Source organism: Toxorhynchites rutilus, chromosome 2 (assembly GCF_029784135.1).
Source record: "Toxorhynchites rutilus septentrionalis strain SRP chromosome 2, ASM2978413v1, whole genome shotgun sequence".
Taxonomy (NCBI): domain Eukaryota; kingdom Metazoa; phylum Arthropoda; class Insecta; order Diptera; family Culicidae; genus Toxorhynchites; species Toxorhynchites rutilus.
The window spans coordinates 140060622-140078665 of record NC_073745.1 but is presented as its reverse complement, the minus strand read 5'-3'; the positions used below and the strand labels follow the sequence as shown (position 1 = coordinate 140078665).

General features: G+C 42.4%; 1 protein-coding gene across 5 annotated transcripts in view; it reads left to right on the top strand.

Annotated features, from left to right (window-relative positions):
- Positions 1-17556, top strand: part of LOC129769182 (zinc finger protein jing homolog) — a 226733-nt gene extending 209177 nt beyond the window's left edge. For all 5 annotated transcript variants that reach the window (XM_055771276.1, XM_055771271.1, XM_055771275.1 and 2 more), the window contains 2 exons: positions 7805-7982; positions 8062-17556. In XM_055771276.1, coding sequence (XP_055627251.1) covers positions 7805-7982; positions 8062-8545 — 662 coding nt within the window. In that variant the 3' untranslated portion in view covers positions 8546-17556. The remainder of the gene's footprint in view (positions 1-7804; positions 7983-8061) is intronic.
- The last annotated feature ends 488 nt before the right edge of the window (positions 17557-18044 follow it).

Here is an 18044-nt window from a genome sequence, read left to right as displayed (position 1 = left end):
TTAGCGTGAAGTTTCGTTGCCAGATCGGCTGCACAAAGCTCTATCCGTGGAAGGCTGATGCGTTTCAGGGGAGCGACCCGTGATTTGGATGCTAGTAGATGAACAGCTACATTGCCCTCGGTATCTATAGATCGAGCGTACGTGCATGCACCGTATGCTGCTTCTGACGCGTCTGAGAATGTGTGCAACTGGATGTTGGCATTTGGAAGCAGAGCGTAGCGTGGTACACGGAACTCGGATAGTCTCGGCAGCTGTTTTGTGTAGTTTTCCCACTTCTCAGTGATCGATTTTGAAACTTCGTCATCCCAGCCGTAAGGCTGCAACCACAGGAGCTGCATCATAATTTTTGCACGAATGACCACAGGTGAGACAATTCCCAAAGGGTCAAAAAGCTGAGAAATTCCGGATAAGATGGCTCTCTTCGTGATAGGTCCTTGTAGTGATCGCAGTGCGGACTCGAATCGGAATACATCCGCCTCGGGCATCCAGCTGATTCCCAGCGTCTTTATCGTGTCATCCTTGTTGAATTGGATCGCAGATTGCGTTCCGATTTGGTCAGGTTCGAGCCCCTGCAATACTTCGAGCTTGTTGGAAGTCCATTTCCTCAAGGAGAATCCACCCTTTGCCATAAGTTCTCCCAGTTCGGTCCTCAATTGAATTGCTTCAGGAATAGTTTGAGCTCCGCTGATCAAATCATCAACATAAAATCCTTTCCTGAGTGCTGGTCCTCCTAGTGGAAAGGCATCTCCTTCATCATTGGCTAGCTGCACTAAAGTGCGTGTAGCTAGGAAAGCAGACGGTGCCATGCCGTAGGTTACGGTCAGAAGACGATAGGTTTGCACCTTCTCAGTTTTGTCAAATCTGAACAGTATTTGCTGCAGCGATGTGTCGTCAGGATGATGAAGAACCTGGCGGTACATTTTTTCAACGTCACCTACCTACGTCACGCTACCTGGATGGAAGCTCTTCTATCTCCCAAAACTTTTTCAGACTTTCTTCGAGGGTAACTAGAGATACGGTCGTAATGGAGCAAGCGGATGCTTCTCGGGAATTTTTGGGAATGCTGGCAGCACCAGAAACTATCCAACCAAAAGTGCTGTCTATTAGCCGTGGTAAATGTTCCGACAAATGGATCTGAGCAGCAGTTTTGAAGCAGGAGAAGAAATGCTCGTTTCCGATTATCATATCGATACTGGAGCTTTTGTTGAAGTATGGATCAGCGTAAAATAAGTCCTGTGGTAGATTCCAATCATCAACGGATACATTGTAGGCAGGAAGCTTAGGGATGACGTTTTTCAGTACCAGAAACTCAACATCGAGTGAGAACTCTTCTTTTCGTGAACGGATTTGGGTTCGGACGGAATTTTGTGCGAGCTGCGGATTTTCACCAACTCCATGAATCATAACATTCACCTTGTTACGTCGTAAACGTAGAATTTGCGCCATATTTTCGGAGATTATATTCGGCTGGGATGCACAATCGAGCAGAGCTCTCGCGAGATGCTCCTGACCATAGCAATCGATGACTTTGAGAACAACAGTCAACATAAAAACGTTCCGATTGCAACTTTGCATTGGCACACAGCATACACGCTTCTCTGGTTTCTTTAAAGTTGATGCTGATAATAGCGATGTTTCTTTGGAAGTGGTCGCATTAGTTTGCACGGTGGACCTAGGTGAACTTGACGATGACGAATCGACGTTGGAACGGATGTAACTCTCAGTGTACGCAGCATGAATTAATGAATGGTGACGTTTCTGGCAAACCTTACAGTTATATTTTGAAACACAATTCCGGGCGAAATGATCTCTGCTGAAACAGTTGAGACAAAGTCGTTTGGAGTTAAGTATATTCAGCTTCTCTGAGATTGGCAACTTCTCGAATTTATTGCACTTTACTAGCGGATGACGTTGATTGCAGGCGTGACATTTCAACGACGAACTTTCTACAACAGCATGGGAGGAAACTTTCGTTGGGAACGGCTTTCTGGGATACGAAACTTGAGTCTGCATAGACGCTGGTTGATGATGTTGATTCACCGAGATCGATTCGAGGACCCGCATACGACGCTGAAGAAATTCGATGAGATGTTTGTAGGTAACGGAATTCAAAGTAGACGCGTAATCCTCCCAAACTTTCAGTGTATCGTCGTGAAGTCGCGTACATAATATATGTTCCAGGATGGTGCTCCACGCATCAACAGCTTCACCCAACTGACCGAGAATTTTCACATGCCTTTCGAAGTCGTCGACTATGGCATGCAGAGCGGACGCAGATTCTCGCTTCATCTTTGGACAGTCCAACAAGGCTTGCAAGTGGCGCTTTTTGAGGAGGTATTCGTTCGCATAACGATTTACCAGAGCATCCCAAGCCAAAGGATAATTGGCTGTGCTGATGCCTATCGATTCAATAAGTTGGGCTGCTTCACCTTTGACAGCAGCCCTTAAATAGTGAAATTTTTGGATGTCCGCCACATCCGCATTGTTGTGTATTAGTGCTAGAAAAGTGTCGAGGAAAGCTAGCCAGTCTTTGTAGAAAACTCGGGCAAAGAGATAGTTGGCAGTTTCAGACCCTTTAGAGTGGAAGGAGCCCCAGTAGTAGTAGTTTGAGGATTGCTTGCGTGCATGATAGTAAGAGTGGGAAGCTTAGAGCGTAGAAAAGCTTTTATTTTAAAGAGCAGCGATTCAAAATTAGAACGATAAGACAAATTGTTCACCATATCTTCATTGTCTTCCTCCATCTCCTCCAATCCGGATTGCGCATCCTCCAACCCCTTCCAGATCACGTCCAAGTTCTCCAGCCTTACTTCCACCTCGAGCATGTCCCGTTCCTCCTGGTATTCCGTCATGAAACGCTCCGCACGGCCCAGCGAGGCGAGTAGGATAGCGCGACGGGATATTAAAACTTGCTTCCTCTGAGCATCAGCCATGATGCTGATGGTCCGACGTCTGGTATGGCAGCGAAATCTGGCAAACAAAAGACCAGGAAGCACCGGCGTAGGAAAATAATACACTTGGAGAGCTTCTCACCTGACAAAGGCAAAGAATTTGCCTTGTATATTTATAGTACGCAGCAACACAGCGGAACGCCAACGAAATATTTGCTCCACAGATCACGGAATAATTCTACTGGAAGGTAGAGGTCGTCAACACGTATCCACTACTTGATGTCAGCATGCACAGAAACTTCAGGATTCACAACTGGTTGTCGTCGGAATTTGGAACTGGCAGTGTCCAATTTAGGATTACGTAGAACCACGGCGTGGTTGGGTATCGTCGGCAACCAGCAGGAAAATGTTGACCGCTCGACGTAGGAGCAGATTGAAGAAGGCGGATGTTCACTTCCACCGTAGCAGATCGATTAGCAGCGAATCAGCATGCACATGCAAAATAGAAAATCTAAAAGCACCCGAAATACAAAGAAGAGCAATTGGACCTGCAATTACCTTCTGCCTGATCTAATCAGGCCTTGAATTTTTATAAATCAGGAACCAGAACGGGAATAATTGCTGGTATTCAATGATCCAGATCGATGTGGTAATGATGGCGGTTGGCGCTACTCCAGTTCACAATAGGAGGCCTTTGTTCCTATTCAGGTCAATACGCAGGATGGCGATGGTATTCAAATTGTTCCACTTAAAAGGACACAATGAAGTTCTTTGTTCCGAGCGTGGCGTCCAAAATGGCGAGTCGAACGGGAACTCGTTGTTCCGGGGCGTAATGATAGAAACAGTCGGCGACTTTTCACTCACGTAAATGCCGCTTTCTGGTCACGGCACCAAATTTATGTTGAGGCAACGGCTCAAGAGTGCCAGGATATGGCTTGGCGGACCCTACAGGATTGGCAGCGACTCACCACTTCAACGATCACTTGGTCATCGACGGACCAAATTCACACAAAATCGTTTCGTTTGCAGATTGAATAAACACGTCTGGATAGATTGGACTATTGATAACGACTGAATATTTATTTCTAGTTATAAGATTACAGTGCGTAGTGTTCTAGGTGTAAGTGTGCAGTTTGAACGAAACAATCGATATTCGCATTGCGATTAGTTGGCCTAATCGGAACTGGATTCTGCAGCTGTGACGATCCTGAACAGTGCATTATCTTGCAAAAACAAAATCTTTTACAAACAACGTGACTCTTTTCTATTGTAATGGGTAGATGCCGATCTACTAATAATGCTCAACTAAAAGTAAAAGGTGGCAACTAAAAATTGAAGTTTTGTATATTTACGCTTTGTATATTTACGATGGATTCAACACGTGATTGGACAAAAGTCATAGATAATCTTTGAAATTTTTAAGCAAGTTAATGCATATAGATTATGAGTAGTAACTTCTGAACATTTTTCAGAAGCTCATGCTGTGGATAATGGCGATGAAATTTGTACCAGATTAAGTTGACTGATATCACAATTGGTAGTTTTGTTCCTTATCGCTAAATATTAGACCCGTATTTTTTTATTGTTTTCATTGAGGTGCCCATTTCCATTTTAGGGTGGTCCAAAAATATTTTTTAAATTTTTTTTTCCAAAGATGCCTTTTTGACTTGGGATGCGTGAAATAATGGGCCCGAAGTATCGACTAGAATTAGACTTGGGTTTGTTCAGCTCCTAGAAACGATCACTTTTGCAGACCGGGACCGGAGATCTTAGAAAGCGGGATTTCCCTTATAAATCCAAGGCTAATATATTGGGTCCAATTCCCGATCGGTTTAGAGTCTTACCGGGTTGGTAATTCTCTCGACATGCCATGAAATAAACAAGTTCAGATAAATAAAGCCTGTGAGTAAGTCGGCGAGATAACCAGTCCGTTTTCTCTTCAATTTAACTGGTTAATGTGATGTCATAAAATAAGCACAGTCATAATTAATATCAATAAGATAACTCGTCCCGCTCAAACCTTTGTAGGGGAATGAGGAGTGATGATAATATTGTAATTAATGTATTCGATCTACAAATTTGGTCTCTGACTCTTTTTCAACCAATGAAATTATACAGAAATTATCTAGAGAATTAAATCAGAAGCTACCTCGAGAGGGAATTGTTTTTAATATTGTTAAAACAAGTTACAACTGTCATATTTACATAGTAGGATGCTGTCATTGATTGTCAGGATTGCCTATGAATTATGCATTTATATTCTTGTTGGCTTATCTCTCATTCGATGTCAACACGCTCATTCTCTTACATAATCTAGCAGATCAACCAAAATTCCGGTTTTCTCAATGTCAAAGGGGACTAGACTCTGTAAAATGCACATGCTCGTTTAGTCTTGACCAAGGAATTGTCGGATGCCGTCCAGTTTCTTCTCGATGTACAACACCGCTTAGGCGCTTCCAGAAGAGTCTTCGGGACGATTCCAGTTTCATAGAGAACGGCTGGAACAAGTTCCACGGCCAACGGTCGGTACTTGCAAATTTTGCGACCGTGGGTCTCCTCCAGCTTTCGGTTCAGTGCAATAGCGACTGTCATTTTCCAGTGCAGACAGGCACCGATAGTTAGGTTAGGTCGATGGATAATGCAGGCCACGTTGTTGTAGCGCTCGGTGTAGGTGCGTTGGCCAAAACGGGACAGCCTCCCATAATTTGCTCATTATTTTCTCCGGGTTGATGGCACATCCGGTAAATGTCATCAACGTCTTAATACCAAACGTACCGCCAGCAGTTTTTTGTCTGCATTATCCTGTCCTGGATGGATATCATGTCCGCTGCTATTACTGAAGAGAGTTCACCACGCGTTAGTCTAAGATAAGATGCGGCCTTGTCGACATCCAGTTGATGGGGGTGCACCATGCACTGCCTCCTGCTTCCAAGATTGCACTCTACAGAGTGCAGTTGAGTTGGTATTCCGCTTGCACCGAATGCAGAACGTTGTATTCCCTGTCAGCGGCACAGACAGCCCGGCATAGCGCGTTTTGGTTGGCGCGCTCCGCGAGGTACTCGCGCAGTTGTCATACCTGGGCAATGAACAGTGCAGATACGTAGATGATTCTAAGTCCCCCTTTGCGTGTTACTCTCTCCAGCGCCCATTGAGAATGGTGCATTCCGGTCTCTCTGAATGCTCACCTCATTCTCCTCTCAAGATCATTTTTAGCTAATTTAACTTTTCCAAAACCGAAGGCCAGTACAAGCGAAAGCGTTGATCGCGCGTACCTTGTTACTCGCGTTGATGGAAGTCTTCAGGACACAGTTCACTTGTCTCAAAAACTGGTCTCTCAGCTCCGTCTTGATGTCGGAGTGACGAATCGTGGTGAGCTGTCGGAATCCGAGATATTTATAAGATTCGCTATGAATCAGCGCAGACCTTGAGAACGTCCATGTAAAAGGAATGGGTCACATCTTCGTGAGCGCCGTCGCCATACCTTGTTTCATAGCCATGATCGTTTCTCTTGGGCGTCCTACTGAGGAGCAAAACCAAAGCGGACTGAAAGAGTCGCCTTGGAATATCTCCCTCTTTATCTGCAGTGTTCTAGTCTGCAACACATTCTACCCATCACTGAGATGCAAAAACGTGTTCCACTAAATCATCGCATGTTGAAGGAACTTCACGACGGCCGCGTCAATTTTGTAGAACTACAATACCCGGACGAAAATCGAATTCAGAAAGGTTGTGTGGGTCACGTAGCACTCAGCTATCTTTGAAAATACGGTCAGCTTCTTGTTTCAAAAGCTCTGAATACCATCGACGCCCGGTGTTGTCCAGTACTGCGAGGCTTCGCGAACATCGTTCTCTCCAACGATGATAGCTGGATCTCTCCAATTTCATCACAACTTTCCTCCTCCCTTCTTAACCACATGTGCCCGTCGCGATGTTGTACTGAGGTCTCCCAAGTACCGCCGCAGATGTTCGTTACATCACGGATATCTGGCAAACTTTCGATATAGTCGTACTTCTCATCGTTAATATGGTCGCGCGATTTTTCGGAAACGTTTTTTCGAAATTGCTCAAATATTTTCGAACAAAAAATGTTTGTTTGCATGTTGAGCAAACGTATTACATTGCGTAGAATGCAAAACGGCGAAAAGGTCGAATTTGTTCATTTTGTCGCTTACGTCTCCTATACAAACATGGGCAGTGTTGTGTTACTTGTGTAATCTTTATTATTACTTAGTTGAGAAGGCTTATGCCAAATCACACGCTCTGAATGTATTCTAAGTGGCAAGCTGTAGAATACGCGTGGCTACAGCGCATGTCAGAAGAAATTCTTTGATGAAAAAATGCCCCGGCCAGAACGGGAATCGAACCCGAACCCTCGGCATGATCACGTGTGACGCTCACCACTCGGCCACGGCAGCACTTATGTCAGTATTAGCCTTGAATTTACAAAGGTATAGCAACATAAGGCCAAGCATTATCATGATGGTGCATTGCGGCTCCGTGTCTGGTCGTCTCAATTCAAGTAATTTTTTTTGGTGAATGTTCGCTGAAACGTATCAATTGGTTGCCTGTAGAACTTTCCCGTGGCAGTTTGATTCGGTTTCAGCACTGGAAAAAAGAGCATTACTACCTTGGCGCCTTGAATCTGACGGGTTTGGCGCCTAATTTTCGTCGCTTTGCATATGATTTTCTGCACTTCGTCAAAATGCTGCTCAAGCAGATAATATGGACATTAAATATTCAATGGCAGTACAACACCGCATAATCATAATTTTCCGAAGATTGTTTTTGGATTTACAGTTTTATTTGCACAGATCATTTCTAAGCAAAGTGCGAAGAGGAGATCGGTAATACTATTTAGTATTATACTCATATTGGGCACTTGCTAATAATAATTTCTTTTTTCTATCAACCAACAGCCCGCCGTTTCGATTTCTTCGACATTGGAGTAATGGAAGGACTGCAGCATAGACTGATTTTAGCAGGCAGTGTTGCCAGCGCTCGCCGGGGAACAGTGACATTCCGTGGACAGGCCGCAGGACGGCGTGTTACCAGCGCTGGGACGGAGGTGTACGTGAGGTGGCTTCCAGCGGATATGTAAGTGAATACAGTCATCCTTTTCGAATTCGAACGAATATGCGCTAACTCCCATCTCTATTTTCGCTTTAACTCACAGCATTTCCGACGACTGGATACCGGAAGCGGAAGCGATTTCCCTCACGAAAGAGATCTCATTACACGAGCTCAATCCAGACCAACGGTTCGAGCTGGAGGCCCACCTGAAAACCAATCGGAAAGAAAACGCAGAGCTGCTTCTGTGTCTGCGTGAGCTCAACCTGAAACTGCAAGCGGATGCCACTGCTTGCAGCATCAGTAGCCGCGGCGGCGGTGGCGGCGGCTGCAGCAGCAGTAGTAGTAGTAGTTCCAGAAGTTCATCCAGTGGATGCAGCAGCGCCGGAAGTTCTCTCAGCACACCCATTCCGTTCAATTCACGAACGGAGCCGAAGAAGCTGAGAAAGCCTCTCAAGGAACCTTACTCATCATCATCCTCAAAGCTCTCGTCGGTGCTCTCGTCATCGTCCTCATCGCTGCTCTCGAGTGGCAGTAGCTCGAGCGGCAGCAGCAGCTGCAGTAGTAGTACCACGTCCTCTTCATCCTGACCTACACCGATGTCAGCCCAGCCTTCATCAGCCCTGCAGATGATGCTCTCGGGATCACTGGCGCAGAAACGCATGCGCAAGGCACTCAACTGTATCCGCCGGCGCGAAACCACTAAACTTCTGACCGATTAATTCGAAACTAGGTTGTAAGCCGAAAATTTCCACCTTTTAGCTGTGTAGAGTGTAATAATAATTCTGCCCCTCCTCTCGACGGTTTCGGATTCGATATCCTCGTCCCCCCAATCGACGCACAACACGAAAAGTCACCCTGGCAGGTAACGAACGGTTGATCGGTTGAAACCGGGAACAATACACCAAAAGCGAGAGCGAGCGAGCTGTGAGAAAAAAAAACCGATTGTACATAGGAACGATGATAAGTGTGGGTGTCTTTGTCTGTAGAGTAAAATTATTTCAAGTAAGCGAACAAACAAAACCACGAAACTGCCGCCATCAATGATTTCGACCCTCGATCCGCATTCAGAAGGCTTAGCGCTTGCGAAACACCTGTGCGGAAGGGGTTGTCTCCGTATTTCTTTTAGGTGCATTTAAAAAAAAAAAGTTAGTCCATGAAGACGCGAGACGCGGGAAATACACGCACACTCACAAATAAGGGTCGTGGCGAAATGTAAGGATATTTAAATATTTAGTTTAACTTAGATCTATTTTTCTTAGAGGAAGCGTAAAGTGTTTTTGTGTAAGCTTAAGGTGCGCGCATTTTTTATACATAATATCATATGTGAGAGTATGTGGTAAAACAGTTTTTAGACTAATTTTTTACGTCCTTCGCCCGCGCGCGTTAGGGGCGAAACGATAGGTTTAATTTAAATGGAAAAAAAAGACTTTTAAGCAATTTAGAAGTGAGCAAAAATTCGTTGATCTCAGAGTAAGTGAAAAAAAAAGGAAAACTACACGATAATCACTTTATCGGATGATGATGTGCTAAGTTCGGATAAGTCAGAGTTTATGGGAGAATGAGACAGGCACATGATGATGATTAGACAATTTCCAAATTCTAGCTTGTAGCTGCTGCTGCTGTTGAGTCGTTCTTTTCTAATAAGTATTGGTCGGGAGCATGATGCATCATCCGTTTTCTCGTGATAGCGCGCTGGCTGATGATTGGCTGCATAATCGGAGAAAGTCAATGTGTCGCATTTTTAACAACTTTTAGCTGGATGTTCCGTTTTTCCGAACGCTAGTGTCTTCGCCCTTATGGTATTGCTTGATGAACGACGCTACTTCCGGCAGGCACTTCGTACTATAAATTTCCCCGTTCAAGGCCAGTCCGGAGCTAAAGAAGAGCGGCTTCGACATCTCCTTCTCGCTGATTGTCAACCACAGCAGAACCTTCTTGGGGAACTTGGTGTGTGAAATAAACTTCATTTCGGAGCTCACTTGCTTCGTGGGAGAAGTAAAATACGAAGTGCCTAGGTTCTCGTCGTCCATCACCACCGCCACGTTGCCATTCGCCGGGAAAATCGGCTTGATCGTCTTATTCACCCGCTGCCGCTGCGTCATTGCCTGGAGCTTCGAGACCAGTGAACGGAACTTCCGCTTCCTGACATGTATGTCCATGTTCGCAAGGTCCTTTTTCACTGTTTGGCCGGTTGCACCGACCTCCCGGCCAAGCGCACGCAGTGATGTAGCCACTTTTCCCTCGATTTTTCTCTTCAGCATCGTTTGGAGCTTCTTGTCGCTCAGGGTCGTTGGCCGTCCGGAATCGGCATTTCTTCCGATGCTCTGATTGTTGTACAAAAGTGCCAAGATGTTGTAGATGCCGGAACGGACGTATCCGGCGTTCACAAAGTGACACACCCATAAACCCATGAAAAATCGGCCATTTTTGTCCAATTTTTGAAATGCAAACGTTAATGTTGTGCCGTGGATCTTTTCGTACCACCTGTACGAATCACTCTAGGCGATTTACCAAACTGAGTCTGCATCATATTGATATATTCTACTATCTTCTCAGAAGGACTTGGGAATTTCGTGGAACCCAACACCGCTGCAGGGATCATCTCTCCATCGGCCAGGCCAGTACTCGTGATTGTGTCGGACCGGAATCGATGCGTTGCTGGTCATATGAGGGCCCTGAGTCGAGGAACCACAACGTAGAACCACATTCCGGTACAGGTCCAGCCGTCAAACATACCTCATCCGCTTCTTGTTTATCTCCTGCAACAACTACAGGGTATTTCAAATTAAACGCTCACGCAACAAATTTAATTAACTTCTGCAAAAGTGAACCGATTTTTATTAAAAAAAACCAAAATAAAGCTTATTTCAGGACATTTTCGATGTGATCACTCCTTTTTTCGATAACGCGTTTTAAACGGCGAACAAAATTCTTCATGCACAACTTCACGTACCTCCAGAGGTAGTAATCGACGACGAGAAATGTTGAAATTCTTACCATAAGAGGACAAAGTTTCATTAAGGCTTCGATTGCTCGAGTGATACGATTTCACTAAAAATACACGTTGTTGTAAATTGTACATCTTGACACTAAAACCCATCCGGTCAGACTGAACGAGTAGCCGAATATTATCGTCCCGAAGTGGCGAATGCAGTGTTACCATCGATGAAGCGAAAAAAAAATTATATGGAGCTATTTGATTTTTTTTTTGCGTGAGCGTTTAATCTGAAAGACCCTGTTAGTGCGCGTTCTGATTAGAAGATTTGCTCGTAACTCAATTTTCCTCCGTCGTCTTTTTCGCTTGTCGATCGTCTTCCAGCTTTCGGCATTCGCTCCGGAAATGCCCTTCTTTGCCACAATAGTGGTAGACCTTTTCCTTATTCTTCCCGGGTTGTTTTGGCTTTGCTCCAATCTTGAATGTATGTATCTCCGCATCTGCGCATGAGCTTTCTTGTTCTACGCGCTTCCCTTTAACGAACTCCAAGTTCAAGTGGTTCTCTGGTCGACTTTCCAAGGCGGTTATCAACCCATCGTATGACTCGTGCAGACTGGATAAAATAATTGCCACCAGCCAATAGTTCTTCCGTGGATCGCCCCCACTCGAAAGACGATTCGAGAGCCGAATGATTTTGGCGATATATTTCCGTGTTCCGGCAGCTGCAGTCGGATAAGTTTCCGCAAGACATGAATATTCGATGAGTGCGTCGAACGAGCGTGATGTTTCGACAACGCCTTCAACATTTCGCGTGCTTTTGTTGAACGGATGAAGCGGCAAGATGGGCCATCCTCAATGGACAACCCGATCAGAGTGTGCGCCTTACCGTCGTTTGGTAACCAGGCAGCATCAGGCTCAGCCTTCTTAACAATGTCCTTCAATCCAAAAGGTCAACACGAAATTTCCAGATTTAATAATTAAAACAGTTCAGCTACTGCAGATCCGCCCTTTTCCTCTTGCAACCAGTCGAGGAAAAAATTCACGCGGTTTTATCATTTTTACGAACATGAATACAACGCGATTTCCACCGACGAGTATATTATAAAAACTCTTGAATCTAAAATTCGTTATTTCACACAGCTATTAATTTTCTACATTATTACTACTCATACGAATACCACGAATACGATTATAATGTTACACTTCAAATCAATAAAACTGAAGTGTAGACAACCCGAAAGCATTCTGAACGAAAAATTTACAAAATCGTGTCTTCTAAGTTTTTTTTTTGGGTTTCGCTTACTAAATACGCCTATGTTGTATGTCTTGAACAATTCCATCATTCCATTCAAGAACTGATTCTTACTGCGTCTGATGTCTAGAACTCGAGTGCTGTCCGATTTCTTGAATTGCATCAAAACAAACGCTCCAGCGATGTTGCAATACGATTTAAGATGGAATCTTCAAATACCATTTCCGAATTTTTCGTAGCTTGAGTCAAATTTGTCTTTATTCCTACAATAGTTTGGATGTCTTCTCGCGGGATTACGACATTCCTCTTTTCAGCAATCATGTTCCTTCATGATCAAATATTATTCCGTCGCTGGTTATAGGTTTTATTGAGCGAGCATTGATTATAATTGTCATTGTCGTCGCTATTGTATGTGCAAATTTGTACCTGACCTTGTTAACACTCTTTTGTGGCTTCAGGTTGCTCGTGGATAGTTACTGTTTTATAATGTTGATTCATTGATGATTCTAAAGCGTAAATATCTTCAACTGACTTAAAGATGTTTACTTTCATCGGTGTTTCGTCATACGATAATGCATGGTCCATTCCTGTGGGCTTCCTATTCTGCCCATGTTTGTATAGGATACGTAAACGACAAAATGAACAAAATCGACCTTTTCGCTGTTACGCATTCTACACAATCACCCCAATTCTGTATCTCGATCGATTCGAAATATTTCAAACGACTTGATAAAATTCCATTCTGTATTCCGTTCGAATTGTTTTTGCATTTCGTTCGATCTGTTTCTCTTCAAACATTAAATGGGCAAAACGTTCGAAATATGGAATGCGAAATTAGAACTCGAACGAAATAACGGTTTCAAACGAATCCGTCGGAAAACAGAATGGGGATGAAAGTAATACGTATGCTGAACATGCGAACAAACATTTGAGCAATTTTGAAAAAACGCACTGCGATGAACGTAGAGAAGCAATTTTTTTGTGTTGTAACTACTTCAATTTCTGCATTTGAATTTTCAGGTAGATAATGAAACAATCAAATCAGTAGTAAAATATATATAATACTAGCTGACCCTGCAAACTTCGTCCCGCCCACAATTTATTTTTCGTTATCACATTCACTTTATTCTTACTAAGCGCACGTTCATGGGTCCAATCGCAGAATTTCATTGATTGATCTTCTGACCGACCCCTTAAAATTACCTTTTACTTTGAAATTCCTAGCACTTCTACCAAAACACGTCATTATAATATCAGATTATTTTCAGACACAATTCTTGTTCAAGAATGTTCAACCACTTGCAAATAACATATTTCTTAAGAAATAGACAGCCCTAAATCGGACAATTCCTTTCTCAAGTTTTGCTTTTATCAACACATTCGGCGATCCATTTTTATTTATATAGATAGAAGCCGATATAGGAGTGCGTTTTATCACATTAAAATCCATTTCCACTTTCGAAAAAAGATCAGGTCCGTTAGCGCAAATATCAAATGGACTAACAATGCTTGTCACTATGAAATTGTAGAACATATGGGAATTGATTCGCAAATTTTCCCATTTCCTTCAGAGTTTTCCGAAAATTTTCAATTGTCATGTTTGGTTGGAATGTTTGATTGAAATATGCGTATTATTTCTATAGGAACCAACCCCCCGCACAAAACCTCCCCCCCCCCCCTAACTTCAGAGGAGGAACTCTCTCAACAAAGGATGGCAGCTAAGCTAATCTAGACTGGCAATATTATCAGAAAGGGCTTCTGATGAGAAGAGCGCAAAACGGAGATAAGTGTGTATATTTAGTTGGATATTTGTGTGCGTACGTGCGTGCTTCATAACCCGTACGTAAAAATAGTGCATCTTCGCTACGCTGAAAACCCCATGTGTATCTGCTGCCGTGTGAAGTGGCCCTGTAACGATGCAACAATCGCCTATTTTTTTTAATGCTATGATTAACGATTGTTTTGTGTTGCAAATTATGCAGTCGTAATGATAAATATAAACAAGGAGGGGAGATAGCGGAAGGGAAATATTTACGCTAGAGTATTAGTAATGAATCTCTGCTGAGGCAAATATTCAGTTTTTTTCCAAGGCGTTTGTTTGTTTTCTGTCATCAATGTATTGAACTGACGCTATGATGAAGCAGGTGTTAAGGTTGTGCATCAAAAAATTATTTGGGGAATACCAAGTTATTCAATAAGTTATATTAAGTTATTAATTTATTTGGATTCGCGTGCCAGTCGCAAAACTGCTTTCAACTAGGATTGCATTTGCGCTAATCTTGATCATAATGAAGCAGTGCTACTCTTTTCGAGGTTGTTGAGATTAACAGATAGAGTTTTTTTGTTTATTTAGTCACCAAAAAGTAAATGTCGTTTTGGAATTATGTATGTAATTTGGTTTCGCTTGCCAGTAGCAACTAACTTTCTCCACTAAGGATGACAGCTGCGCTTATCTCGAGCATGGGTTGTTCTGCGGGCATAAGAACGAATCATCAAACATTTATCGTCAAATGATTTTACAATAGAAACACATTTCAGGGCGACCGAACCGGTAGAATGGTTATTTCAAGATTTTCGTAGCATTATAAAATAATATCCGCAGTTATAAACAAGCGACTTGAATTAAACCATAGCGTAGATCTACATCAACAATGCGGCCGTGTCTTGAACACTTTTTCGAACGTAAATTATAAACGAATTGAAATATTTACATTGAACGGACTAAATCAGAACACATTGAACGATGACGGAGTTACACTGCTGTTTTGGTATTGTTTTTCTTGTGCGGCTAACGTATCTACGGGTGACAGCTTAGCTACTCAGCAATTTTGGTGCCAATAGCGATCGTTAGGGATATCCATGTTCACAACGGATATCTCTCGGCTCAAATTGGTAAATATCTGCGGGTTTAATCGCGCTAGTTCTGCATGCCATTCACACTATTTTCTTTGAGAACTTCTGGGTAGTTAAGGGTACTTCTCTCTCTCAAGTGTAGACTTGTCTTGGTAGCATGACACAGTTCTTTCTTAGTGGACAATGAGGTCTGGGCGTTATGCCCGATTATTGCGGTTACTTCATCTGGCATCCCGGAAGCAAATTGCAATCTCATACAGCAAGCTTTCGATCCATTCATTCAGCATGTGTGCTTCACATTTTCCTTTCTCCGAAACGACAAACGATCATCCGGCCGTTGTCCGAGCGTTGGTACCTAACGCTTGTAAATAGTTTAACACATCAATCGCAATCTGTAAATAAAAATAAAAACATGCAAATACATTCAACAGAAAAGCAGGAGAGCTGCAATGATCCGAGAGAATAATGTGTAACGTGTCTGCAGATGTCGCTCGCCTCCAATTCTGCTAATCTGTGCAGAATACTGCGTCCCAAAACGACGACAAACCAAAAACAAAAACCGGCTTGAACCGTTAACCAAATGTCCGTTTTCGTACGGACACATTATCTCATAAATTCAACTTTGAACCAATACTGGCCGAGAATCTTCCATAGCTTCCCTCGATCAGTGTGTGCTATTCAGAGTTTTCTATTTTGCAAAGAAAAAACCACAAACCATTTTTCCAGCCCCAAGAACGTCTTTCCGCGAGCGCGAGATTACAATGTGTATTTGAATCTATTTATCCGTCGTGTATTTAGTTTACGAAGTCTGGTAGGATTTTAAGCAGCTAAGTTCTAGGTATCGCTGAACCAATGAGAGGGAGAGGAACGCGAGCATTTCTGTACTGTTAAAACGAAAATTTCATTGTCGCAAATATTACGCATATATCAATACACACACACACAAGCACATAATGCCGGCACGCATCCCCTCGGAAGAGTGCACCCGTGAAGATCAATAGCGCGGGGGAGGTGGCCAACAATACTATCGGTGTCTATCGAGTAACAATTTTTTGAACAATATGAAAAGAGTCAGAGAAATTGCGTTAAATTCTAATCACTCGTTTCATCCAATAGAAAACCGCGTAAGAGGAAAAGGGGAGGACAAGATTAAAGAACAAGGTGAAAAAACATGTAACTTTCGTTACGAAGATGTGTTGAAGGGAGTATTCTGTCGAAACAAGATCACTGCCAAAACAAATGACTGATTAAGTGATTAAAGTCAAGTGAAGATGAAAAACAAAACACTTAAGTGGTAATATAAACCACCGTAGGAAATAAGAGCGAATACAGAAAAAAAACAGGAAAATGGTGCGCCAAGAATACGGAAGAAACACGTCGGATGAATGGGAGAGCAATTTCAATAATTTGCGCAACATGTTGTGTTGTTGTTTTAGTGCAGTGTTCATCGCGCAACCAAATATGTTTCACACCAACCCAAACAAACACGTGATGTAACCATTTTTCGAACCAACTCATTTCGAACCTAAAACAATGATTTTGACACTGCCATAAATTAACAAAATAGACTAAGTATATACTTACATTTTCAAAATTAACTAAATTTATCCCAAAACATTTAGGAAAAAGAACAAAACAACAAACAAATCAAATTGGTTTCAATGAAATCGAGTCAGGGAGGGAAACACCAAAATAGACATATATGCCACTGCCATTATGGAATAGTATTCATTTTGACGGGCAACGGGACGGGAGAAGAGTCGAGTGCTGGCACTCGTTTATAATCACAAATTTAAAGTCACCCAAGTTAGCAAACGCGAGGTATGCTGCTCTTTTCACGACTCCATCATAGGATTCTGCATACAAAATTTCCTGCCGAAACACGAAGATCAAAGGAAATGAATGCACACATTAGTTTCACTGACATTTGGACTGAGCTAAATTTTTTTATTAAATAAAAATTTCGTGGCAAACTGAATTAAATTAATTTTTGTCTGATACTAGGACTTACTTTTTAAGTAAGAAAAATTATAAACAAAAAGTGTGACACGTAACGTGTAGCACATTGGATAGACTTTTAGTATATTTCTCGAACATGGCTTCTTTCGTTTTAAAGCAATTCACTTTTCGTATCACTAATTTCAGCGCTAGATATGCTGGCGCGTCCAATATTCGTCCCACCATTATTACCCGGAAGGAGTAAATGTTCGAGCACAATTTTAGTTTGATTTTTTTCCTCTAGCTAACATGTTCAACCGATTGGCGCGCGACACCGGAACGGAAAAGGCCATTTTGCTTGTAATGAAACTTAATTTCTTACTCGTTCTGTGTGTGTTTTTTTTTCGTTTTCGCACCATCGATTGTGCTGCTTTCATACTCTTAGTTTGTTTAGCTCGTAATTTACTAGCCGGTACCTCTAGTGTAAAATATTTTCCTTCTCTAGAATATATGTGTACAATGTAAGACTTGTAGTAAATGTTAAATTGTAATTATTTCTTAACGCAGTAATAATATTTTTAATGGTATACAATAATACAAGTGCTGAAAATATTCTCAAATCATTGTTTTCTTTTGTGTTCTATCGGCTTTTCACATGTCCCATTGTTATGTGTTGGTTTCGTTAGTTTCTGTTTCTCGTCTTCTCGTGGTGGGTTTCGTTGCATGAATACATTTATCCTTTTAAGAACCGCCATTCTCTTGTTTCTTCTGTTGTTTAAGTGTTCTTTGTCAAATATTTCTTTCATCAATACTTGACACGATAAAACTATGAGTAAACAGTCGGAACAAACTTAAATGTTAGAGCGCGAACAATTGTTGTAGTTGCAAATTCATGGAAATATCGATTTGGTTCACTCACTGGTGTTTTCAACAATGCGGTTTCTATATGATGACCTGTAATCATACCATTTGTTCCTTAATAGTTTGGGTTATTTTTGATAAGTACTTAGTTGAGAATTCTATGCCAAATAGCACGCTCTGGGTGTATTCTGTGTGGCAAATTCTAGAATAGACTTTTCGTCTACACTCCTCCTCGAAAAAGGCCGGT